Below are 26,656 nucleotides of genomic sequence, written 5' to 3'. Positions count from 1 at the left end.
TTGTCCTCTCTTGTTCCTGCGTGGGGCGCTCCCCCAAACACCCCCCCCCCCCCCCCCCCCCCCCCCCCCCCCCCCGCCGGGGGGGCCCCCCCCCCCCCCCCCCAGTGAAGTTTAACCCCAAAGATGCTGAAATACCTACCCCATCCGTGGAGACCAACAGACCACAAGGGTTGCAGTTTGAGGGGGGTTCCCAGGGGCTGACCCGAACCCATTAGCGGGCGATCTTCGCACATGCTTCGCCCGTGGGGTTATTAGGGTACGGATGCTATGCATGGGGATTTTGCAAATCGGACGAGTAAATATTCATACTGCCATAACGGTTGAGCTGTTAGATATATTAGGTACCTCATATAAAAGTCAACGTTGTGGACTCGTCAACAAGCGACCACGTAGGTAAGGATAATGCAAATGTTGGGTGATGTGTATGTGCTGTGTATGTGCTGTGTATCTCATTGTGCTCCTATGTGTTCCCCTGTAATGTGTAAATGCCACGGTGAATGCCTTAAAAATGCCTTACTGGGCTCTCTGCCTACATGTAGTAATCGTCGGGTTGCCCGTTCTAGTCTGAAGAGTACTAACACAACTAGTAAGAGTTATGCCGTTTATTGTTTCGTAAAACTGCCCACTCAACAGGTAGATATAGGTATTTAGCAACTCAAGTTCCTCATTTCTGTCATTATTTTCAGGTGCCTAGGTAGGTAGGGTTATGTGTTATGTGTTGAGCTGACGGCCTGACAAATATCGTCACCTTTCCATCATTGGATATTGTATTATTACCTTAGGTGCCAAACCGTATGTTTCAACTCTAGCACCGGAACACAAAAACGAAGGGAATACGATACGGACACGCGCAGATTTCTCGGGATTTTAGAAATTTTTCGATGAAGCTCTTTTTTTCTTTTTCTTTTTTTTTTCTTCCGTTGTTTTCGCGCATACTGCAACTTGCAAGGCTCTAGAGACATTTCGTCATAGCGGGACACCCCTGTTGAACCTTTCGAGTCTCAACAGGTCCATGGAAGACGGGAAGCGTCAGGTCCTATCCTTATACACTACCTACCTGGTACGTACAGATATTTTTTGATTCGTCGCCGCTCTCTAGTTACCCACTTGCTCAAGCCATTGACGGATGTGCCATGCAGGGCCGCCGGCACTTTTTTTCTCTTTCCAACATATATTGACGTCATTGACGCCGTCCTTACCACGGAATTTGTGTGGGCCTCGGAATGATTTGCGAACGTTCGTGACTCACGCTACATTCGACCGGGGACTTACGGTAACGTCGGTTAGACTTGAATGCATTTTGCTTTTAATTATTATGAATATTCCAATGTTTAAATCTATAAACGTTAAGAAATGGAGCAACACCGTAAACTCGCCTGGACGTACCTGACCTAACATTAGATTGGAACAATAGGTCTAGATGGTATAAGTAAAACAGGTACCTTTTTTTTCTTCCTTTTTTATAGAAAGAAGTCTGCAGACTAACTACATGAAACTTTCACTTTAAAGCAGTTAAGACCTATACAATAGAACATATAATTAATCGAGGGAATAATAATCTTAGGAAATGACAATATAAAACGCCTAATGAAGTCTTTAGCTTATAATAAGGTATGAAGTTCCCAGCTCATGTTAAGAAGACTATTAGAGCACTTAAAGCTACAAAACAAATTAGTTTAGGTAGGTACCAGGCACTTAGGCAACTAAAGTTTCAAGTCATAGAATTGCTAACTTATAAATAGTAAAGGTAAGAAGAGTGACCCTTTAATGTTGGTGTGAAGGATAAGCTGAGTGCTTAGGGACACCTTCCTTTCTCATGCATAACAGGTATATAACCACAGTTATGGACTCGGAAGATACTGAACATGGTGCCTTTAGATATGAATATTATCCCGAACTTCTCTTGACCCAAGCAAGAGTAAATATAGAGGCATTGACTTTCAAAACTTGACGAAGAATTCGGACTACTTGGATTCCCTATAGTATTCGATGGGTTGCACAAACTATCTGTTTAGGTTAGGTAGGTAGAGAATACCTAACACAGTCTCAGATATTTCTCGTGGCTATTTTGAGACATCAGCTTTTAGTGGCGGTGCATTTCGCATGTGATGCCGTCATCTACAACATCATTGGCCGCACAGGAACCTAGGTATCTCTTTTCTTCCGCACGCAGGACCGAGCAGGCTATTTTCCTTTGCCAGATACTTGCACAGACGATTGGCGGAATGTGACATCCCCTCTTCGTGGCAGGGCGTCGCGCGCTAGGGTACGTGCGGGCAAACAGGAACTACTACTTATACTTTAGGTAGTTACCGGATATGAACTAAGGTTCAAGATACCCTCTTCGCCTTGGTTATTTCTTATCGGGTAACAGATCATACGAGATGGCTTCTATGAACGAGAACGAGAAAGATGCGATGGTATCCCTTACCAGAAAGTCGAAGCAGCGCTACTTCTTTGCGACGGCCGTTATAATGGTTCTGTCGGCGGCACTGGCGCTCGATATCCTCTACCTGCGACCCGGGGCCCTGTCAATGGGACAACAGGGGCTCGCGGTCTTGCTATTACTTCTGGGCTGGTTCGTACAGACGTCCTTGGGGGGGACGCATCGGTATTATGCGGGGATGATACGGAACGGATGCTCGCTCCCGCCGACCTTCCCAAACGACCCTTTCGGAGTGCGCTTCCTCCTGAAAGCGGCGCAGCACATCAAGTCGAACACGCTGCTCGCGGCCTGGAACGATCTCTTCCGCACGCTAGGGCACACCTTGAAGCATCGCGTATTCCCTGGCCCGGGAGACACGATTATGACGGATGAGCCCGACAACGTGCGCGCCGTGCTCGTTACTCGCTTCGACGACTGGGATCTTCCTGACCTACGTATGAAAGCCTTTCTCCCTGTCCTTGGCCATTACTCCGTATGTTTCCTACCTTAAATATCTTCGGTGCTCATATTTGACTAACATGGCTCCCCCCTAATAAGATCTTTACCTCTAATGGGGATGCCTGGAGGCGGGCAAGAAGTGCATTGCGCCCCGCGTTTGTCCGCGATCAAGTTGCTGATCTCCGGTGCCTTGATCGCCACGTCGCCAAACTTATCGCGGCCATTCCGCGGGATGGCAGTCCCATTGACTTACAAGCTATGTTTTCCATGCTAACTACCGACACTATATCCGATTTTATGTTTGGACGGTCGACCGACATCCTCGGCAACGCGCCCGAGGATGGCCTACGGTTTGGTCGCTGTTTCGATGTGTGCATGCAAAAGGTTGCCAACCGGGCTAGGCTTGGCTGGATATCAATGCTTTTTCGCGATCGCGAGATGGACGAATGTGCGGCTTTTATGAATGCATACGTGGAAAAGTATGTCGCAGAAGTAAAGGCCGAGCAAGGCGAGAAAAGCGAAGAAGAGAGAGAAAGCAAGAGATACATGTTCCTGAACGAATTGCTTCGAACCGGCGAGCCGGATGAAGTCATTCGCGATCATCTCCTGAGCATATTTACAGCCGGGCGAGACACTACGACGAGTGTACTGTCATACCTCTTCTTCGAACTTTCCCGAAGACCGAATGTAGTCGCGGCTATCCGGCGTGAGATTGAAGAACTGAACTTGGAAAACGAAAGAGACCTTCCAGCCTGGGAAAGTCTGAGATCCATGAAATATCTGAACTGGGCCATTAAAGAAGCGTTGCGACTCAACCCGCCTGTAGCGACCAATTCCCGCGAAGCCGTGCGCGACACCATTCTACCTACTGGTGGCGGACCAAACGGAAAGTCACCCATCTTTGTAGCCAAGGGTACGATACTCAGGTACATACCTTGGGCATTGCACCGGCGTAAGGACATCTATGGCGACGATGCCGATGAGTTTCGTCCCGAACGCTGGGAGATCTTAAGAACTACGTACGTGTCCTCGTTGATTGTGTGCATCTATGATAGCCTTGAACTTTCTAGACTTGATGGGTTCTAACATATTCACAGTTTCGAATATGTCCCTTTTAATGCTGGGCCACGCATCTGTATTGGCCAACAATTCGCCCTTGCGCAGCTAGCCTTGGTCACATTTCGACTCCTACAAGCCTTCGAGAAGATTGAGCGAAAGGATGACAGGCCACTTATCCAAAAGTTCGGCGTCAATACTTCGCTGCTGCACGGATGTTGGGTTAGCATGACGTCTGCGTGAATTTGGAACATCGCTGGCTGTTTTGGAGCCTTGAGATGGAATACGTAGAATGCTAGTTTATACCTTACGTGCTAAAGATATTACAGAATACCTTGCTTGCTTCTGAAATGCTCCATGAGCTTCATAATAAACGTACCTACCTAGGTACCTACTAACATACGCGTGTGCAATGGAATACACCTAGCTCGGTCATCACTGGCTAACACGATAACAATAGCGTCATAATGGTCATGATATGTCATGTTCTAAAGGATACATAAAAACCCCGTACGCCAAGATATTTTGCTCGAGTTCCTAACCTAAAGCACGCATTAAACCGTGCACCGCCTTTTGAATTTACCCCCATATGCTCTTTCACACTGCCCTAACTGCCGGTGAGAGCCTTCTTACTCCAAGCCCCTGAATCTACGATTGAATTCTTCTACAGCCACAGCTACCATTCGGTATAAGAACGCTCGTCCGCTCTCTTCACTTACAGGAATAAACGGCCCATTAGTACCGCCGCGTAAGACGATGCTGAGACCTGTGCGCTCCTTTGTAATCGTCTGTACGTCCTTCAGAGGTATATCCCATTCTGTAGTAAGCCTCCGGCTTCTAATCAGAAGAATTCGACTGAAAGTGATCATAACTACCATATCTTCTCTGGGTAAGTCTAAGTGTGCGATGTATTCCTCGTTGAAGTATTTTCCGTTGTCCACTTGCTTGAGCCAGGACTGGCCTAAGGCTTCGCGCTGATTGTAAGGACGAACTATGCCGTCTATGGGTATAAACCGCGGCAAGCGGACACGATCAAGCTCGGAACCGTCGAATACAGTTGTGGTATTGCGAATACCTTCAGATACGTTGGACGCGAGATCGAAAACTCCCACAGCAGGCTTAGTCGCAAGACCAATAAAGCCTTTGCCAACGCCTTTGAAAAAGCCGACGGCGCCTTCTTGTTCTGCACCTTCGAGGGGCTTCCGGGCGATACCACCGATTCCAGACGCAACAGAGGTAAAGAAAGAATTTGCACCTGCAGTGACGCCGAATAAGGCATGCTTTGGCCGATTACGAGCTCGTGTAATCCGCCGGCGATCTTGGAACTGCTTGTCTAAGGTGGCGGCGGCTAGGCCCTTGCCAAAGCTGCCGGTGACTTTGGAAAAGGAATCTGAGAAACCGTAGACCGATTTTTTGACAAAGCTGGCGGCTCCTTTTGCAATCCCCAGTCCTAGATCTTCGGGTTTATCAGACATAATAAGCCCTTGGTATGGCTCATAGAAGACATCCGTTATGCCGCTACTGATACTATTGAATAAACCGACGGGATTGCCGAGGAAGTCCGCACTACCGATGATCTTGTGGACCTGGTATAAGACTTCCTGGCTGTAGTGGTTGGAAATGTTTTGTATCAGAATAGGAATGGAGACTCGAGCATTTTCTAATAGCAATGCGTTCAACCGGATCGGGGCATCATTGACATTCCCGATGGCCATAGTCATCACGTTGACGAAGAACATAATAGGATTCCGAGAAGAAGTCTTGTCCTCTACGTTAACGCGTTCGGTACGCATGAACGATAAATCTAGTTGCATAGGTTGTATGTTCAAGACCTCAAAGTAAATATCTTGACCTGATTGTTCTTGCTTGGGCTCGGGGATATCTAGGCCTTCATCGCAGAGCTTACCCTCGTTGGTTTCGGACCATGATGCTCCTGGGATCTTGGAGAAATCCAAGACGGCATAGATGAAATCCTCGTCAAGATCAATGGTCATCTGCTGAAGCAGTACTGTAGCGTATTTGACGTATAAAACGCCATACGAATCATCCTTCACTCGTGTAACCATGGCATGTAATGAAGGGTGCAACTCGGTTTCCTGTGCTTGCTTTGGAACCACGCTCGGGTAAAGTATCATCGGGAAAAGACCGCCATATAGCTGGTTATCAATCTGAATCCATTTGATGGATGTACTGATAGTTTGATATAGAGCCGATTCACTATACCGGAGGTTGATGTCTCTAAATGTTATGTATGCCAGTTCCTTCAACTGTTGGTTGATGAGCGAGATACCAATACCGGAGAGCTTTAACTGTGCCTGGAATGCTATATCGGTATCCTGACTCTTGACTTCGAAACCGCCTGCACTGCTGCTGCTTGATCCCGTATGGGTCCTCTGGCGGTAAAGACTCTTGCTCGGCTTGAAATTTGACAAAATAAGCGTCTGAGTTGGTCCATCAGCAGCGACAGTAATATCGATTATCTTCTGGGTACCGGAACCGGTAACGAATTTCATCGGGATCTGATTACCGATTTCCGCTAGTTTTACGTGGCGTTCTTTGCCGAAGGCGCTGATAACCACTTCCTTAAACTTGGCAGCTGGGAAGTCCCAAGCATAGGGCATGATGCTGCGCGGTGGTAAGCGGTACCTAATCGGCCTCCATCCAGAGCGATCCTCAACCCCATCTTCGTCTATATTCGGGTTTGCTTGATAGAAAGTGAACTCGACATCACTTTCATTCCGCATGGAGAAAGGCCAATTTTTCGTCTCCATGCTGAGATGGAGGAATATCGTCGCGTCTTCCATCAAAATTTCGACTCGGATGAGGCGTTGTCGCTGCCCAGCTCTTGCAATTTTGACATGCACTGTACCCAAATCCGATATATTGAATGGTGCTGTCCACTGATCATCGATCCCCGGGAACCTTAAAACAAGTTGCTTGGTAGCAGATCTTTGAAGCCAATGGAGAGGCTGCAAGCCACCAGGATGCAAAGTCATAGTCTTCGACGAAGTTGGTTCTCTGATAACAAGCTCTTCGCCGATCTTGTTCTTGACTACGAAGCGTGGCGCCAGGGTGACAACTTTTGTCAACTTGTATTTTCCCTCACCGGGTTCTACAGTCATACCAACATGGATTTCGGAATCCTTTTTCGATGATAGCAAGACTATCTCGGTTGTGCTTCCAATCGCATCGAAACTCTGCGGCCTACTCCATTCGGAATCGCCTATCTTGAGGATGGCTCGGTTGCGTTGGTCATCATTGTTGTATGAGAACATAAAAGGCAAAGCTTTCGGCCGCTCTTGATCTGAAGTATCCGCCAAGGCCGATTGACCCGCAGCCTTCTTCGGCTGTTGTAAGAATTGCTTAGCGCGAATATCGACCGGTAGACCAGTCTTATTGAGTACGACATAGGGACTATATACGGCAACTTTGAAAGCGCCACCCCCGTCTGGGATCTTGAAATAATGAAGTCTAAGATGTAGAGAGAGATCTTCACTATCTTTGCATATCAGTTTATACTCTTTACGGAAGTCTTCATGTGCGCCAGGGTTGATGATAGCAAACTCGCTGGGCTTCAAGTTGGTATCTTGCATGTCGATACTCAGCAATAGAAGATGAGACAACTCTACTACGTGAACGGGGCTAACGCCACCCTTCCGCAGAAAGTTCGTCCAATCCCGTTTCGTGTTTCTGTCATAAATGCGATATTTGAAGTCGTAGGGAAGAAGGTTCTCTAGGACTATTGGAGGAGAGAGTTTTAATCTCATGTACGGATATTTCCTACAAATGTTAGCGACGTTCAATGGAATTTATTTGCTGGAAACTCACCCGGTGAGGAAGTGGCCACGATCAAAGCTTGCGTTGAGTTGGAAATAGAATGTGTCACTATTCTCGCCTTTGCACACGAGTGTGCGTGTTGGTCTCTTGAGTAAATCTCTCCACCACAAATGTTCGGATGACCATGCGTAACCAAACCCAGAATCTGGTCGTACCAACAAGGATTTCACATAAGCGGCAGCCACCGGAGCCGGTCGACTTTCCCCTGGTGAAATCTTCTCGATCTTAAGCAGATGCCCTTCTTGGGCATCATACACACCTAATTCGACGGGTATCTGTGTCTCGTTTGTTACCACAAGGGGTGATCGAAGGGTAACATATTTGATGTTGTCTGAGCCTAGTTTTACTTCAACCAGTAGCCGATGGAGGGTATTATCCGTCTTAGGTCGTAGGCTATAGAGGAATTCGCCCTCACGGTTAAGACGAATGTTCTTGACTATATCGAAACCACTGCCTTCGATTTCAACGGCAACGCTGCTTGTCGCACTGCTTTCCGACGTGATATTTTCTCGGACCTTTTCCCAGTGTTCGAAGCTCCATGGACCCTCTTCGCCGTCTTGTAGCTTGAGGGAGATCTTCTCGTCATTGCTCTGACTTCTAGCCTCCACTAAGACGTCAAAGCCTGTATAATTCCGGATTTTGTAGGGGGCCTCTACTCCACGAGGTTTACCCAAGACATCTTCATCTTTGGTCAAGAAGTCGAATGATTTAGACGCCAAGGCGATTGTTGCGGTTGTGATTGTAATATCAAATGTTCTTTTGGACGAGACATCAACCGAGAAGAGACCTGTATCTTGCTGCTTTGCAACGCCAAGGCCTACTTGCCAGGGCTCCAAGAGTGGCTCCCAAGCGGACTTTGCGAAGTTGTAGACGTTGATATACATATCAATCGCAGTCTCTGCTTTGAGGTTGCTGGACCAGTCCGTCGATGAAGCCGTAAATTTGTTAATGCTGAGATCCAGAATCGGTAACTCGTGAACATCACCAATCAGCACAACACGAATTCCAGCAATTGCGGCACTAAGTTCCTCATGGCGCTTAGGAGCCGTACTGACATCATGAGGTTGGTTCAATTGACCCTTCCCGGATTTCTTAGTGACTATCGTACCTGAAGTTTTGGCCGTTTTACTCCTACTGGTAGCAACAGTAGAGTGTCCCCGACCACTTGCTGTACGTTCTTTAAGACCAGCTTGCCGAATTTCCTTGGTTTTCTTGTTAGACGCACTGGCATTAGGTTCGTTATCGTCCTTCTCGGAAAGTTCAGATGCCTTGCTAATGATCTGGAGAACAAGAAGTATATCTCGAAGCGAAAGCCGAAGAATTAATGGGTCAATATCAACGTGGATGTTTGTATAGTCAGTCCGCGAATTGTCCATCGATACTTGGACTGAGAAGTCGTCAAGGATACGAAGTCGAGTGTCGTCAAACTTGTCCATGCGGCAGAGAAACATGCCAACTTGGCTAACTTGAAATGTCAACGAGTGTTGTTGCGAGAGTAGTACTTGTTTCGTCCCTAACACAATTGCTTCCGAGCTAGAGCTGAGGGGGTTAGCTATTAGTATGACCTGCGAGTCGACAATATTAACACGGAAGGCAATGCTGAGCTTAGACTCCCCATTCTTGGTAGCCCCCGATTCTGACTGGGATTTCTTTGTACTTTTTTGAGATGACTTCCCAGTCGACTGTACTTGCATTGACTCGGCATCAGAAATATCGGGAGTCTCCACGGGACTTTCCAAGGCAGCTTGTGGGGGCTCCTTAGCTTGTAGTCCAGCCATGAGGAACTTTTGAATCGCGAAGAGGTAGTCCAAAGCGAAGATGATCCTAGGGCTGTCAATGGCGATCACAGCAATTAAATTGCGCTCATCGCCGCCTGACATTGATACGCTCGCCATGAATTGCTGGACGTTCTTATTAGAAGATGCCATGATTCTTCTATACTTGCTATCTTCGCGAGTGCGACTATCATGTATGGTGAATGATTGAATCACAAACTCTGCTTCTAACGAGCGGTCTGCCAGTACTCGAGTCTTCAACCTGCTATCATCCAAGGAGAATCGTGACAGACTAGCGCTGTCCATGTCACCCACAGGTTGGTTTTCATGAGCATTGATTAGCTCAAGGCCTATTTTGTGTATATTGAAAACGAGGTCGAGTTTCGTCCAGACGTCCTCTCTAGAGCCTAGTTCTGGAGAGAGGTCAATTAACTGGTCCTCAGACCTGCTGGTGGTGGATGACATCGTTTTAGCGCGTCGCAATGTACCCTCGTCCACATCTCGCTCAGCTTCTTCTCCTCTAGCATCGGCATCTGTAGCGAAGGCTGCTGGCACTGATCTGGAAATTTCTAGGAGGAAGTTGAGCTGATATTGAGTGATTCTTAGGTTGAAGTCAGTCATGCTGCCTCCAATCTCCATATCTGGACGCTTCCATCCCTCTTTGTGTTCAGCGTAGGTAAGGTTGAAGCCAAGATCTACATGATCAATCATTTCAAGTTCTTCGGACTGTTCGTTAGGATAATGGAATAGCGACGTTAGTCTGATGTTTCTGATACCTGCGGAAAGCTTCATGCCGATTTCCGAGTCCTCCGCATCATCTAACGGCACAAATTTGTTCTGGGCGTATATTTCACCCAGATAAGCAGTAATTAGATCGCGTTTTGGTCGATCCGGAGAAAGGTGACGGGGGAATACGATGATAGGGGTGTTTATTATGACGTCAAACTTGAATCTGCTGGTGCTTTGCTGCAATTGCTGAGCCTGGTTAGCAGCTGCTTGACGAGCAGCATTGTAAATGGCCTGCATTTTGCCAAACTTGACCAAGAATTCGATGATCTTTCTGAATGGCTCTTCAAGGAAATTAACCTTGATAGATCCCGCACGTAAGTATATAGATGAATCGTATCCTGGGTAGATTTTCTCGTTGCTTGGATCGTATGTTTCGTAACGGAAATCAGCGAGCTCATCCCCTTGGATTGTAACGAGCTGACGGAAGCTCGAACTTTCTGACGCGCCAATATTAACATCATCTACTAGTGTCAGGTCGCCTAGTTTTGCTGCTACTCTCATCGTCCTACCAAGAAGGAAAACACCAACATCAGCTTGGTTGAACGAGAGAGTTGCTAATCGAATCCCATCGTTATTTAGAATCATGCGGATACTCTTCAGATCGACCTTGACGCGGATGGAACCGCCCTCACTCTGCTGTGAACCAGTTGCTGGTTCAATAATCTCAACCGTGTCTTCCTCGCCCACATCTATAAACCTTCTCTGCTGTTGGGAGCCCGAGTTATTATTGTTGGTAAATGTCGTGAGCACGAAGTCTAGTAGTGTAAGCAAGGTCTTTCTTGTAACAACCAGGTTGATAGTTGAAACAGCAACATTGACGTTGGTCTCTATGCCCTCATATACAGGCATGAACTCTGGAGATTCCTTCTTGACTCTGGTGAACCTGACGCGGACAAGATCTCTTTGTTGCTGGCGGTCTTCGGTATCGCCGGAAGACACGATAGATTTGAACTCCGCCGGAGGATTATCAACGAAGTCGTCTACCGTCACGGAGCCTAGTGATACCTCGGCTGCCATGTCGTAAGGCCGAATATAGAAGTTGAGATCGAAATTCTCCGCGATTAGTTCCACAAGTAGGGATTCAGGCTGCACTCCATCGGGGTCACTCCGATAGAGAGAGCCTTGTAACTTGTCGACAGCGAACTTGAACTCAAAGTTGCGCTGCTGTGTTTTAAGCCGTTGATTCGAAGTTCCATCCGCAGCATCTTCAAATTCATCCAAGCCATCGTCAGAGTCATCTTCTAGGATCACGGCGGTTTGCTGAGTTAGAAATAAGTTGGATGAAGCCTTGCGATCTTGTAGTTTTGGTAAGCGGTTCGACGAAGAACTAAGTTGGCGAGGCTTCATAGACTGTCCTTCGGTTCTAGGGTGATGCTCTTCATCGAACTTTGGTATTGCAACATCAATTAACTTCATGAGGCTTTTATACTTGGTGTCTGAAGCCATTGCATGGAGTACAGGCATGTGTCCTGATACTTTGACCTTCGTCAAATTAGGTGCTTTTGGCAATATTGACAGAGCTACTACAAAATCAACATTGATTTTCTCCACGATATGAAGCATCCGACTGTCATCCTTCTCAATTAATTGAGACTTTGTCTCTTCGATAGAAGGTCCAATAAGGACCTGCGTTGACGTTAGTTTGACTAGGAACCGATCATACATAAGAGACTCGAGCTGTTTGAAGTCTTCATCGGAGAATTGGTGGTTGTGCTTATCCTGTACTTGTTTCAAAGTCCCTTTATCAACAAGCTCACTGTTGACGCTAATATGACCGGCGTCTAGAATGAGACATGTAGATCGTGGCGTCTTGATAGACTGAGGGATTATGATAAGAGGTGCCTGGAGGTCTAATTTCGCGTTTATAGTTTTGTGCTCTTCAAGCGCAAACTGAAGACCAGCACGCGTCTGCTGTCTCAACCCCTCAACGGTAGCGCCGGCAGTCTCCATCAACGCTGTTATAGATTCCATGTGCCTCTCGGGTGGTTTGAAGAAGTCAACGACACCCACAACGAAGTTAGGATTCCACACAATCTCCAGTGGTTTGAGCTTCGCCGTGACCGCAAAGTCGCTCTGACCATCAAGGGGATTTTGCTCAACCTGCAAATCAAAGAAGGTCTCCTGTTCAGCCCTCTCGAGTTCGGCGATGGAAAGCCGTCTCTTATTTTTCGCTTCTGGAGCGTCTTTGACCCGAACAATCTCCTTAAACAAGCTCTCTGGGGTAGTACCATCATTGACTCGGAAACCGCCCAGGCTAATATCAGCGAGTACGGAGTCGGGCCTCTTGAATACTTTCGCCTTAAAGACGTCAAAATGCAGACTTAGCAAATCGGTCGTTTTTCCATGAGGATTCTGTCTTAGAGTAAAACTACCAGTGCTAAGAGACGCATCGACCTGCATTTTGATAATGTCGCGTGGTGTGTCCACAACTTCAGCTAGAGCGGTTTTCTCGTCCCAGTCGATCGCCTCGTAGAGCTCTTTGCGCTGCTCCTCGGTCATCTGAGTATTTTCCTCCGTAGAGTCGGTTTGCTCGGAAGGCTTCGAACCCCAAGCCCAAGCTAACCAGCCCTGTTGCTGCTGCTCCTTTTTAGGCGGTGCTCTTCTGAGTGCCTCCGCATTCTCCTTTCGCAATTGGTTGCGAGCTAGCGACCTCCAGAATCGCAAATCTTCATACCCTAGTTTCCACTCGAGCTTATTGAGATTGTCAATTTCCTCTAGTGTGAGTTGCTGATTTGCCTTCTTTTTCTTGAACAACTCGATATATGAACGACGGTCATCACGGCGCTCACGGAAGTAGTCCCAAGTCCACCTTCGGTTCTTCTCGTGGATTTTAGTGAGCACTGCATTGGCAGCAAACTTGAGCCAAGCACGAGGGTCTTCCTTGGGCGTCACCCCCTTAGGCTGAAGCTTCTTGTATTCTTGATGACGAATGAAATAATGGAAAAGGTCAACCATCATTAACGCGTCACGATATTGATCATCGTCGAGAACAACGCCGATTTCATCGAAAAGCAAGCTCGCTTTGAATTTGGGCACATGCACGTCGCCTGTCTTGTCGAGCTCAATCTTTGCCTGACCGCTTACCGGCTTTAAAATGAACTGATGATCTGCCTCTGTGGCAGTATCATTTCCCTTGCCAATCATATTTTTGAAGCTTTTAACCATATCGGCGTGGGACAAATGCTCCTCTCCTCTATCCACTTCACGGCCCGGACCAAGTAGGGTGCTATCTGTATTCCAGTAGATTGCTAACGCACCGAGTGTGGCTAGCTTGTGCGTTGTCTCGGTCGAGTTTTGGATGAAAGTAGGGTTCCATTCGCCGTCGGTACTGACTGCACTGAACTCGGCAAGGGTGACACCTAGGGCAAACGGATGTCCCGGGGCTGATATGAAGTCCTCGTATCTCACATGAATGTTTTTCACTGTGACCTGCAGATTGTCGACAATTTTAGTGACTAAGCTCTCTGTAAAACTCTGACTCTTCTTTTGCTCTTCCTGGCTGAGTCCTTCCTGCGACCTCTCTTTCAAAAGCTCAGCAGAATCCAATTTTTCCATTTTTAATCGCTGTCTTCTGCGTTCTTCCTCTTCCTCGTCGTAGGCCGCCTCTTCTTTCGGAGACGCCAGCAGGAAAACGTCCTCGATTAATACCTTTACCGGTGCCCCTCGCAAATTTGACCAGGGAATGACGAGGGTCAACTCTCCTAGATGGCCTTCCATGACATTTATGGGAAGCTTCAGCTGATCAAGAGCCTCTTTGCGGAGCTCCAAATTCCGGAGCTTCACATCGCCAGACCATATACCGACTTTCAATTGGGTAGGATCAAAATTCTTGACATACATGCCCAAGAAGCGGTTGAGCAACCCAGCGACCAAGCCTTCTAACATCTTGACTATATTGCGCCGTAACCCGGGCGGGGGCGAGTCTATGAACTAACGGTGGGTAACAGGTCGCTTCATCTGAGCAAATGCGATGAGGTTGAACGAGTAGGATCTACTACGAGTACTACAAGGAGCCTCGTTCGATGGAAGTATCGCCTGGAGGCAGGTTGGATTTCGCAATCGAATTGGATGACGCTATAACTCGACAGTGGTGCAAAGTACCTAGGTTAGGTAGGAAAACGAACCATGGACTATCGTAGAAATCGTGGTGGGGTATCACTTAGGTAGGCTGGAAGCAGATATAGGACGCGCGCGCTGTGTGTGTGCAGCAATGATTATTGAATTTGAGGAAAAATAAATGATAAAATGAGGCGGAAAAAAGGTTGAATTTGCACAGGAGCAAGTTGATATCTAGATAAGTACTACCCAAGGTAGATTGAACTGGGTAGCAAGCTACCTTACATAGGTACCTACAGGTATGCCGCGGTTCCTGAACCGGGTAGAATAGGGAATAGAAAGAGTAAATAAGACGCCGGTGTTGATGAGTGTAGGTAAGGAAATGTGGGATGTGGGTGGTGTGTCGTAGACCTAGAAAGCTCTAATAAAAACAGGTAAGCTTTAAAATCAGGAATAGCGATAGCGATAGCGATCCTTGGGGAAAGCCTAACCTTTAACGAGGAAGGCAACAGAATATCGCGAGCTCTGATTAGCTGTGAGATTGAAATTCTTTTGGTGATGACGCTGCTTGTTAGACTAAGCTGTGGCTTGATTACGAGCGCCCAGTCTGGGGATTTAACTCCAGCGGCCCTTTCAAGCCCACTTCATGGAAGCCCAACCTCCAGCCACTGATGGAGGGGCTACCGGGTACCTGTGTATTGTACGTTAAAACTACATCATAGGATACTATGTTTTGGTGGTACACATCTAAACTATTACGTCATTGAGTCAAGCAGAGCACAACCAGGAACAACACGTCTTTACAAAATGAACCAATTTTACGATTTCCATCATATATTAATAGATAACCATACAGCGCCATCTAGAAATAAACATTACAAGGTATGGTTGAACTGTATGTCTTAGAGATCTAAACTATCGTCACCCCTCTATATGATTATTCTTTAAACCACCCAAGCTTCTTGGAAACAGTCAGATATTCAGATGACTATGATGCTACGAAACACGCGATCTTTCCTAATAAGCTCATCTAGAGCAGTTGCGTCGCCAAAGTCTATAGCCTCATGGGCACCAAGACCACACCTAAGGACTGCTGTCACAGCTACTAAGTTCAATTCAACATACCCAAGAGCGCCTATTTCCCGCAAACCCTCCCCAATACAAACAACGTCATACGTTACCAAGACGCCGAGTGGCTTCCAACAGGGAACGGACCCAGAAGAAGACAAAAGAATCGGCCAGCGTAAACTTGAGTCGAACCCAGAAGTGGTAACCACAGAGTCGAGTGTCCGTCATTTTTATGAGTCCAGCGGCCAAGGAGAACAGAAATCTATCAAGCATGGAATCAGAGATGATTTGGTAGGAGTCTATCATGGTTTCGTTGGTCAGATCTAGCCACTGACGTTTACATAGGAAACTGTCAAGGATACTTTTGACCTCTCAGAAGTTCCAAAAGAGCCACTCTTCCTTGGGCTTGCAGGCACCTTGCCTTACTTCGCCACCTCTCTCTCTACCGTTTACCTTGCATGGAATTTGAATACTGAATGGCCGACGACATCCAATTTCCTAAACAGTATATTAATAAGCCATGATACGGCTCGGCATTTACTTGCTGTCATCGAGCCCATACAATTAGGCTACGGCGCCGTTATAATAAGCTTCCTCGGCGCAGTCCATTGGGGTATGGAGTACACCGAAAAGACACCCGACCCAGCTCGCACGCGATTCCGGTACGGACTTGGTGTACTAGCCCCTGCGGTAGCATGGCCTACATTGCTCATGCCTATGGATTTTGCACTCACAGCTCAGTTTGCGGCCTTTGTACTGCTGTACGTCGCTGATTCCCGAGCTACCGTTCGGGCTTGGGCACCCTCGTGGTATGCAACGTACCGATTTGTATTAACCGCTATCGTGGGAACTGCACTCTTCATCAGTCTCATTGGCCGGATGAAAGTTGGCGATGCCAAGCCAAGGCTGACAGGTGTGGATGAAAGATTACACAATCGATGGGGTGAAGAGGACTATAACGAGAAGTGGGAAGAGCTTGAGAGAAAGGATAAAGAAAAAATGAAGAAGGAAAAGGAGGCCGAAGAGAAGAAGAAAGAAGAGGAGCAGAAGGACGAGGAGCAGAAGGACGAGAAGAAGGATGGTGACCAAGAAGAGAAAAAGGGGGAAGAAAAAAAGGAGGGATCGGACGAGTAACTGAATGCATTGAAAAGATTTAAGCTATAAGCTTTGCATACCTAGGAGGTACCTATTGGGATATGCTTGTTGAAAGTTGGCGGGTTTGTTACTCAGAGATCAGTTGCTCAGAGATAATGTCAAATAATGTTAGGTACTTGTTAATTAGGAGGCCCGGGCTTTTTCATGCGATTCTTCCAACATAATACTGGCATGCGAATTAATTCAATTGCCTTGCCTGAAATCATCGATTCCCAGGGTTTTCATTTGGGCCATAGTTTGACTAATTGTCAGATATATAAGCTCCCATTGTTGTAATTTCGATTATGAACCTTTCATATAACCCGAGTAAACTGGATAAGCTTAACAAGAGCTAGACAACGCCAAGGCTCTGTACAAACATAGAGGCATGACATATCTAGACGGAAGAATGGGGAAACGCGCCCCAGAACTAGTCGCGCATGTAGACGTGCGGGAATGGATACGGAATCAAATTGCGGGGTAAATGGATCACCATTTTCGTAATTTCGTGCTCTTCAATGACAAAGTCTAGACTCTACAGTGACTCTAAATATCACATGGCAAACTTAGGGCTCCTATAAAATAGCCCGCTTCTTGGATATTTTGTTGTCCGAAATTTCAACAGGTATTCTAGACCATTTTCCAAGTGCACAATCTCCAAGTCGTGGCTCGGAGCGTACATACATTAGGTACCTGGCAAAGAGATAATTCCTGATTTTCCTGATTTAGCAGGTTACACCGCGTAGCTAGTGATATGATTGGACAATGACCGCTGGCTAGTACACTCACTGGTATTTTCGGGAACACGAGTGTCAACAGGAAAACAAACGAGCAGCGTAAACAGAGAATCATGAGCATTGCCCAAAATCTTGGCCATAGTCGGGTGATACGTTTGGCTATGCTAGAGCAGCGCGACATGATTGAGCTGGCATAGCGGTGGCACTCGTAATTGCGTGGCTATGAATTTAGGCGATCTCCTTAGAGGGCACGATGAAAGCAGAGCGAAGGTGAGTTTATTCCCCTGATTCTCCTGGCTGATGCTACGAGATCTTAATGTTGGCTGTTTGTAAGTTGATAGAATACGGGACATGTTACGATCCGAAGCGCATCCAAAGAAAAAAGCATCCCACGAGACTAACAAAGGTGTGGTGTCCTCGCCTCGAGAGAAGGCAGAGCAACATTCGAAAATCGTACGAGGGGCGGGAGTACCTAAGATTTGGATCTTTTTATTGGCAACTCGTAACGAGTGGTTTACAACTTACGATCACAACCGCTGAAAGTGACCAACAACCTAAGGGGCACTTCCGCAGGTAATGTAGCATACGTACATACGTACCTACATAACGTTACCTACCTACCTACCTCATGTAGGCAGGGTAGGTAATTAAAAAGCAGATAGGGAAGGGGGAAACCATGGACCCGGGAAGTTTTCTTGAGCCTCAATTCTAATTTAACCCTACAACTACGTTCTTATCTATGTGTATCCAATATATGTCGCGATTTAGCTATTTTGGCATAGACATATCTACTACACCGAGGTACTTACTATAGACGTTTCTCGTCGAATCCCTCCCAATTTTGGCGTCATCGTGACGCTGTAGTTCAATCCCCGATTCCAGGGAATACAATAACTCAGCTGATTCATGGGGGTACAATTCAAGCACTTTACATCGGGTAGGAATATGAGGTTAGGGAGCAAGTACATGCCTCAGAGTCATACATACCTATAGAGTTTGTGCTAAGATTATAAGACCATGCTTCAAAATATGTTTGCTTCGCCTCCTGTCAGTTGCAACTGATAGACGGGGATAGAGAGTAAGATCATCCCACTTCCTCCGTATTGACAGAGAACCTAGTAGGCGTAGGCGTAATATTGGTAATATTGGCAGGTGACCGATAGGTAAAGTCAAGGCCCACGGATAACCCAATGCGCCTCCGCGACCCCTCCAAGGTCTTCCAAGTACTTCCATGTATTGTACAATACAATACCACTTCCCCAGGTTAGGATGCACATACACTACACATGTACCTACCTCCTAACCCAAAGTTGAGGCATTGACGTATTGACGTATTAAGCATTAAAATGAAATGGAATCATCTCAGCTCTCACGCCTCACACCGCATGTCTCTTTCCTGAGCTCTCTCAACCGGTCCTCCCGGATGCTGTGATTACATGCCACTTACCTCTTTACCCTACTGAATCATCTGGCTTTATAAATATACCAGACCTGTTCCCTCTTCATGGCCAAGATCGTCCTCAATCTTCAGTCGCAATCATAAAGCTTAAGTTTATAATACAATCCGACAGGCAGTTACCAGACCGATAATACCCTCTCACATTTGGTGTCGAATAAGTGCCTAACCTAATGGCACAACTTGTAGAAAAGAGAAGGAGGTTCTCCACGGCTTCTGCGCATCACCAGCGCCGATTAAGCGAGTTCGCTGCCAAATGGTCAGTATAGTCAGGACCTTTTTAAATCCCTAATGGGTCATCCATTCTTTTTACATATAGGTATAGACTAACATGTCTGCAGTATGTATCGGTATCTTTCTTTATAGACCTATTATGCCGGTAAACACCAGCATAAGCCTACCCTTCTCTCCTTATAAGAAAGGAGGGGTGCTACGAATAAACCACTTTTTTTGGGATGCGACACTAACACATAATAGACGGGCCCTTCGCGCGAGCCCTCACAGTACGTTCTATCCAACTTTTGAAGTCGCATAATGATTAGCTAACTTATTATATAAAGCCGTTGTTTGTCGGTATCTCAGCTGTGAAGAATGACGATGGCACCGTAGTGTTGTCCATTGCAACCCACGACCACACTTACTTGCTTGATTTTATGGTTGAGGAGTTGAAAATTGACCCTGACCAAAAAGACAAAGACGTCATCGCAGATTATGTGATTTCGCAGATTCAGAAGTACGAGCACGAAAACTTTGTCAAGTTCGTCGGCGCTGGGCTCCCTTTGAATTTAAAGGATATAAGCCCTACCCTTAATTCCCGCCTTTGGCTGGAAATCGATATTGTCCCTGTTGACTTCGATGTCGACCAGTCGGAGACATCCTTCTGGGATAACAAAGATGTCGACGAGCAGGCTGATTCGATGGCACGTAAATGTGTAATGTGAGTACGAAAGCCCAATTTTATAAGTCCTAAACGATGATAACATATCTTTTTAGGGTCTTTGGTCCTTCTCTGGTTCCTATTCTACAGGTCGCCTTCCGCGGCGTAGTTATGAGTGACGTTGGTTTCAGAGCTCGTTTGACTACCCTCGACGATTACCAACCGACCTGCAGTCCTGCTACGTGGGACTCAACGATGCATTATGCCAAGCAGCTGAAGGCTAAGAAAGTCAAGATAGCTTTCTTCAGCGCAACCCCTCAAGGCGGTGGAGTTGCACTCATGCGACACGCGTTAGTGCGATTTGCCCGTCTGGCAGGCGTTGACTTAACCTGGTACGGTATGTTGGGATATATCTTGAAATCATACAGCTCGTATGCCCCTTATTGGGGCAATACTGAGTCCTCGGTCGGGAAATACTAACAGCAGTATATCTTAGTGCCGAAACCGCGCCCATGCGTATTCCGAAGCACCAAGAACATGCACAACATTCTTCAAGGTGTGAGCCAGCCAGATGAGCGTATTTCCCCGGAAGAGCAACAGGAGATTACAGACTGGATTGTCGAAAATGCCAACCGTTATTGGCTCTCCAGAGGAGGTCCCCTACGCCCTGTTGAAGAAGGTGGTGCCGACATAGTTGTGGTACGTGTTGAGCCCTATTGCATTGATGTCTCCACGCCTATCTTCGTTGATGGCGTATTGGAGCTAACTAAGCATTATAGATCGACGACCCTCAAATGCCTGGTCTCATTCCGCTAATCAAGAACATCACGCCAAACCGACCCGTTATTTATCGCTCTCATATCCAGATCCGTAGTGATCTTGTTGCTCAGAGCGGCTCGCCGCAGGAGCAAGCATGGTCTTTCCTATGGAACAACATCCGCCATGCCGATATGTTCGTGAGCCATCCGATCCCTAAATTCGTCCCGCACACTGTGCCTCGCAATCTAGTCACGTACATGCCGGCTACCACAGATTGGTAAGTCTCCTATGTTTTGGAATGACCGTATTGGTATTTGGCTAACGTTACAAAGGCTCGATGGGTTGAATAAGGACATAAATGATTGGGATAGCGGTTACTACCGAAGTAATTACAATGAGCAGTGCCACGCCCAACGCATGTAAGTTTATCAAGAATCTATGGAAGAAAATGATAATACTGACGTAAGTGGTTTTTAGGACACCACTGAGATACCCGGACTGTGAGGCATTATGACTCCTACTTTTGTCGCATATACTAATATGAGCATCTAGCCAAATACATCATTCAAGTCGCGCGGTTTGACCCAGCAAAGGGTATACCTACGGTCATAGATTCGTACGGTGAATTCCGTCGGCGCGCTGAAGAGTTGGGGTTAAAAGACATCCCTCAGCTAGTAGTGTGAGTAGTTTGCGAGAGTTGTAAACTTGAAGAGTCATTGCTAATTCTGCGATACAGCACGGGCAACAGTTCCATCGATGACCCTGACGGAAACTTGATATATGATATTGTCATGGAACAGATCGAGACGCATTACCCGCATTATAGTAATGACATCAGTGTCATGCGCCTACAAGCCAATGACCAGCTTCTCAACACACTAATCGCGAACGCTCATGTGGTTCTCCAGCTATCTACGCGAGAAGGTTTCGAGGTTAAAGTGTCGGAAGCATTGCATGCTGGACGGCCGGTAATCGCAACACTAGCTGGTGGCATACCTATTCAAGTGAAAGACAAGGTCAACGGCTTTTTAGTTGAGCCCGGCGATTACAAGGCCGTAGCTCAGCACCTCATAGAGCTGTTTACGGACCAAGAACTGTGGGACCGAATGAGCCAGGAAGCGAGAACTGGTGTCAGCGACGAAGTTGGTACGGTTGGTAACGCGCTTTGTTGGTTCCATCTGGCAAACAAATTTTACGACGTTGGAGTCAAGTCGGATGGTACCAGGACATTCGAAGGACATTGCCGTTGGGTCAATGATCTAGCGCGAGAAGAAGCTGGTCATCCATATGAAAAAGGAGAGAATCGTCTCCCACGACATTTCACCCACCAGATTGAGTTGCCTCGGTTTTACGAGGGCAGCATCAAAGAGTAGATAGTTAGGTTTACACAACGTGGATGGAGGGATGTCTTTCATTTATATTCTGGGGAGTAAGCTTTATAGATGTGTTTTTGAGGGGGCGGGAGGAGACAAGCGGCATATGTGGGACCGTGAAGCCGGAATTTGGAAGTTATCGCGGGTTCGGTCGATGTCTTGCCACTCTTTCAGTACACCGATACCCCCCACACGGTCGATTCATAGAAGTTATATAGGTAAGGCAGGTTAGAGGTAGCTCGGTATACAGAGTTAGACAGATAGTTCTATATAAATTTGTGGTCTTTGACTACCTAAGATATATCATATGACTTTTTGCCAGTACTAACCGGGTTTACAAATATTGGAAGCATCTAGAGTCAGGGCCAATTACGTAAAATGACCCTATTTGCATCCGACCAACTTGTTAAACCAACTCGGCGGGTCGCCCAGATGCGGTCGATGAGTAATAAGATGGCTAATGCGAAGTTGACAGGCGTTTAATTCTGATTAGCACCTCGCTAAGCGTTGGCCAAACTTTTTTTTCTCCGTGCCTCCCCGTATCTTCCCCGTGATGTCCGAATCCAAGTCGGTTCTCCTCGGTCCGCGGAAAAAGGGAGTTTGTAAAAAAGGCATGAGGATAATGTGATCTTTTTAGAGGTTAGATCCTCAGGCAGTGATGCATATTATGGAAACTGTCTGTCCAAAAAGAAAAAAAGGCGGGCTTTTAAGAAGCTCCGTTGCCGAGGTTGGCGTCAATAGGATACATGAGAGAGAGGTATGATCTTTTCTTCAGGATAATAAAGTTGATAGAAAGATTGAGCCTCCTAATATAAGCCACTCTATCAGGAAGATACCAAGTAACCGACATAATCGAGTCATTCAAATCCCCATTCAGAGAGAATCTAATACTAGGTACCTAATGCACTTAACCTGCTAACCAACTGCAATAACAAGTGCCCATAAAATCCGGGATGACCTTGGGGTTGACCACCGCGGAGATGGTAAATCCACGAAACTAGTTGGAGGACCTGGTGGGTTCATTTTGAATAAAAAAAGGCGATTCTGACATTTCGTTTACTCGCCACAACTCAACCGCAGACATCAACCCGGCGTCCTCCACAAGAAACGTGGTACGATAGACTGGCGGAATACCGGAGACTGGACAAACATTTGTTTCTCCCTTCGTAGAAGTAGCCAATTATGTCGGATGTGTTAGTATTCTCGCGTTGGAGAGAGGGGATATGCAATCCCTATATATAAGAGTGGGCGTCCGCACTATGAAGCATCTTAGCTACCTGGAAGGTATCCTTATTCGCCGCTTGCTACGATCTTAGCGATTTCTATTCCCCAAGAATTTTATAACATTATATTTACCGTGCTCTGAAAAAATTGAGTATCATCACTTAATTAATCCCCATATTGCGTCTATTCGTACCTAATCCAAGATGGCTGTTGCTGCACCCATCTCTCCGGAGCATATCGCTGTCGTTAAGGCGACCGCTCCAGTTCTGAAGGAACATGGCACAACGATTACGACACTCTTTTATAATAACATGATCGCTGCCCATCCGGAGCTCAAGAATATATTTAGCATGTCCAATCAAACCAGTGGGGCGCAACCGCGTGCCCTAGCCGCCGCCGTTTTCGCCTACGCCACCTACGTCGACGATCTCGGCCATCTGAAAGATCTCGTCGAGCGCATCGCGCACAAGCACGAGAGCTTAAACGTCCAGGCCGATCAATACCAGATCGTAGGGAAATATCTCATCGAGGCCGTAGCTGCCGTATTAGGCGATGCTTGCACGCCCGAAATCGCCGAGGCTTGGACGGCCGCCTACGGCGCCTTAGCCGATATTTTCATCAACAGGGAAAAGCAACTGTACGCCGCTCACGGGAACTGGCAGGGTTGGCGCCGCTTCAAGATCCAGCGCAAAGTACCGGAGTCGTCGGAAATCACAAGCTTTTACCTCGTGCCCGAAGACGGACAGCCGCTCCCGTCGTTTTTGCCGGGCCAGTACATCAGCCTCCAAGTATTTATCCCCGAGATGGGCCACATGCAACCCAGACAGTACTCGCTAAGCGACGCGCCGGGACACGACTACTACCGCATCAGCGTGAAGAAGGAGAAGGGCAAGGAGCCCGGAATTCCGGGATTGATTTCCAATCTGCTACACGACAAGTATAAGGAGGGAGATGTTATCGAGCTTACAGCTCCCGCTGGAGAATTCTTCGTCGACCCCAAGGAAGACGAGAGCAAGCCGATTGCCCTCATTTCGGCCGGAGTCGGTCTTACACCTATGATATCCATCCTCAACAGCACCGTGAACGCAGGGTCCCACCGGCGCATCTCCTGGATACACGGTGTGCACAACACTGAAGTCCGAGCGTTCAGCAACCACATCCGAGACACATGCGCCAAGGATGTCAACGGCAACAATATTAACGCGATATTCTTTGTGACGTCGCCCCAGCAGAAGGATGTCCAGGGCGTCGATTACCACCTCACTGGGAGGATGGACCTCGCAAAGGTCGATCCCAAGGCCAATCTCTTCCTCGACGACGCGCGCGCCGAGTACTACATCTGCGGCCCCTACGCGTTCATGAAAGACATGGAGAAGTATCTGGTCAGCGTCGGAGTGAATCCAGAGCGGATACATATCGAAATTTTCGGGACCGGCGATCAGTAGACATTTTTGCTTAGGTACTGGCATGCTTGCGGGGAAGGCAAACTGTGAATAAGTATACTGCATGTGATTCTTTCAAGACACATGTTGTTTGTCATGTATATATTTCGTATAGTACGGGATCGGATTTCTCAAGGAGGTTAGGCGCCATCGGTATGGATACTTAAGACATTTTGGAAGATTCCTCTCTTATCAACCGCTCACATTTCGTATATTTTTTCTTGCGCATGGATAAACCGGCCAACCTCGTTGGCCAAGTGATCTAGACTTCATTTCTGAATTATACGTAGCTTTATACTCCCTGCTCTAACAAATGATAAAGAAAACTACTAAATGACCTATATAAAGCTATCCAAGCTGTCCAAGCTGTCCAAGCTAATATCTAAGATGTCATCTAGCGCAACGCCAAACAAAGAACAAGATGCACCTTATAGATTGCTATGTATGCCTTTGTATTCTCAGCGGGGTCGATATGAGCTTTCTATTGTTTACTTATGGAGCTAAAGGCTCAAAGGTTTGAAGGTTCAAAAGCTCGAAAAGAGCACCTGAAAACGAACATGAATGATGCTCGGTTCGTCCGTGGCCATACAGGTTGATAACCTAGAGTTAATACCTAGCTGCTATCGGTATTTGAAGCCATTCAAGTATCATTGGCTAATTCGTAATTAACCTACCTCCGTAAATCTAGGTCGGAACTCACCGCATAGTACACGCACCTAATCTTCCCCAGCCATCAGTTACTCCGGAGTTTGATATGTAGCAAACAAACGCTGATCTGTCGGTTCCTAAATCGACTATATCCATTTTGCTTTCTTATCCGGGGAGCTGTCAAGAATCCTCATAGGCTACTCCTTCCGTAAACAGTATGGCTTGAAGACCTACAGCAAGATAGCTTATTACAAATACTTAGAAAGTGTGATTCAAGTTACAAAAGCAAGATGCACCATGGATACGCTCCGTCGTCTCGGATAGATACTAGTAAGAATTTGAGACCTGACTAACTTAGGTACATGTCCCTAAGGCAGTTTTATAATAGTCACGAGATGAGAATTAGGTAGCTATGAGGCTGCAGATCAGGCTTCATGCTCAAGCAAGACGTTCTATTAATATCAGTGTGTAAAGACTAGCCTGTTGCTAGTTTGAATTCCTCTAGCATACTCGTACGAGTTAGGGTAGGTACCAAGGTAGATATATTGTAAGGGACGGCCTTATAATGCTTCTTGTGGAAGAACCTCCTAGCATCTCGCAGTTATTAAGCGTACTTGAGGTCGGTTGGATTAGCGCCGGCTATTGTCTAGATTGGCGTCGATGCTTTTTGTTTGCACGACGTGCTCAATGGGTAAGTGGCTACATAACCTATCACGAGCACGTATTTACTCATCGGGTACAGTATCTTTAGTATATTATTGGCGCAGTAAATAGCATTTCATTGCTTCCTGCTAAATTATCCCTTATACCACCGCTATTTATATGCTCAAATCGAAGCGCAATACGTTAGCACTTATCTAAATCATAATCTACCTAGGTAGATGAAGTCGTAGAACAAACCCAAACAACCTTAGTAGGCATACAAGAATACCTGGTGATAGTCAGTGTGGTATCGACGTGTTGTATTTTACCAAGAGAAATTTCGACACCGAGATAGGTAGATCCTTTGGATAAGCCTCGATAAGAACGCTCGGTATGCCCGACGAGAACGGGTCTCCCAGAGGGGTGGTACGGTGTCACACTATCGATTCAAAGTGCCCATATCCAGATCTGCTGGCTCTACGACTAATATATGATAGGTAAAGTCGATTTCGGGTATCTCGGGTTCCATCCCTTACAAAGACCTCGAATAGGGGGTGGGTCCTGGGGTATTACGGAGGGTTCTCATGGACAGTATTGCTGCTCAACTGACAGGTTTAAGCCCCCAAACTATACTTATATCTAGAAATTTTTTTTTTAGTATTGATAGTAGTTTACGAGACTGGTACCAGTAAACCCCCAAAATTAGTGCTGCGCCTTGAGCTACATACGTGTAGCAGGAGTGCTATAGGGGGGTTCTTCATTTATGTCAAGTGGAAGTCAATATGGAAAAGATGTCATACGGAAAATGAAGCGTATGGTGGGGCTATGTTGATAGTTCAACATGACATGGCCGTGTCCATGTAAGGCAGATATAGCCTCATTAGGGCTGAAAGGACTGG

The 26,656-nt window shown here is 46.7% G+C and overlaps 6 protein-coding genes across 6 annotated transcripts; 4 read left to right on the top strand and 2 right to left on the bottom strand.

The window, feature by feature from the left end:
* Positions 1 to 2,474: 2,474 nt before the first annotated feature.
* On the top strand, positions 2,475 to 4,183 carry F4812DRAFT_449681 (cytochrome P450 52E1; the record flags this gene model as incomplete). Its single annotated transcript, XM_047936000.1, has 3 exons — positions 2,475 to 2,918; positions 2,984 to 3,903; positions 3,982 to 4,183. 3 exons carry the CDS (start codon positions 2,475 to 2,477, stop codon positions 4,181 to 4,183), a joined length of 1,566 nt encoding a protein of 521 aa, XP_047794106.1.
* Positions 4,184 to 4,374: 191 nt separating this feature from the next.
* Positions 4,375 to 14,415, bottom strand: F4812DRAFT_192623 (vacuolar protein sorting-associated protein 13). Its single transcript, XM_047930146.1, has 2 exons — positions 7,769 to 14,415; positions 4,375 to 7,720 (listed from the first exon to the last, which is right to left on the bottom strand). The coding sequence occupies exons 1-2, from the start codon at positions 14,224 to 14,226 to the stop codon at positions 4,570 to 4,572; spliced, it is 9,609 nt and encodes a 3,202-aa protein (XP_047794105.1). The 5' UTR covers positions 14,227 to 14,415; the 3' UTR covers positions 4,375 to 4,569.
* A 735-nt stretch (positions 14,416 to 15,150) lies between these two features.
* On the top strand, positions 15,151 to 16,967 carry F4812DRAFT_415469 (uncharacterized protein). The gene is made up of 2 exons (XM_047932982.1): positions 15,151 to 15,756; positions 15,811 to 16,967. Exons 1-2 carry the CDS (start codon positions 15,382 to 15,384, stop codon positions 16,597 to 16,599), a joined length of 1,164 nt encoding a protein of 387 aa, XP_047794104.1. The 5' UTR covers positions 15,151 to 15,381; the 3' UTR covers positions 16,600 to 16,967.
* A 190-nt stretch (positions 16,968 to 17,157) lies between these two features.
* F4812DRAFT_415468 (uncharacterized protein) lies at positions 17,158 to 18,100 on the bottom strand. Its single transcript, XM_047932981.1, has 2 exons — positions 17,678 to 18,100; positions 17,158 to 17,606 (listed from the first exon to the last, which is right to left on the bottom strand). The coding sequence occupies exon 2, from the start codon at positions 17,515 to 17,517 to the stop codon at positions 17,230 to 17,232; it is 288 nt and encodes a 95-aa protein (XP_047794103.1). The 5' UTR covers positions 17,518 to 17,606; positions 17,678 to 18,100; the 3' UTR covers positions 17,158 to 17,229.
* Positions 18,101 to 18,522: 422 nt separating this feature from the next.
* F4812DRAFT_415466 (glycosyltransferase family 4 protein) lies at positions 18,523 to 22,103 on the top strand. Its single transcript, XM_047932980.1, has 10 exons — positions 18,523 to 19,050; positions 19,270 to 19,295; positions 19,353 to 19,729; positions 19,786 to 20,066; positions 20,166 to 20,368; positions 20,449 to 20,705; positions 20,761 to 20,847; positions 20,906 to 20,928; positions 20,981 to 21,107; positions 21,165 to 22,103. Exons 1-10 carry the CDS (start codon positions 18,966 to 18,968, stop codon positions 21,799 to 21,801), a joined length of 2,103 nt encoding a protein of 700 aa, XP_047794102.1. The 5' UTR covers positions 18,523 to 18,965; the 3' UTR covers positions 21,802 to 22,103.
* Positions 22,104 to 23,072: 969 nt separating this feature from the next.
* F4812DRAFT_192580 (flavohemo protein) lies at positions 23,073 to 24,805 on the top strand. The gene has a single exon (XM_047930145.1). It carries the CDS (start codon positions 23,229 to 23,231, stop codon positions 24,468 to 24,470), a length of 1,242 nt encoding a protein of 413 aa, XP_047794101.1. The 5' UTR covers positions 23,073 to 23,228; the 3' UTR covers positions 24,471 to 24,805.
* Positions 24,806 to 26,656: the final 1,851 nt, after the last annotated feature.

This window comes from Daldinia caldariorum, assembly GCF_022478825.1.
Source record: "Daldinia caldariorum strain CBS 122874 unplaced genomic scaffold F4812scaffold_2, whole genome shotgun sequence".
NCBI classification, from domain to species: Eukaryota; Fungi; Ascomycota; class Sordariomycetes; order Xylariales; family Hypoxylaceae; genus Daldinia; species Daldinia caldariorum.
This window is presented reverse-complemented; position numbering and strand designations above follow the sequence as displayed.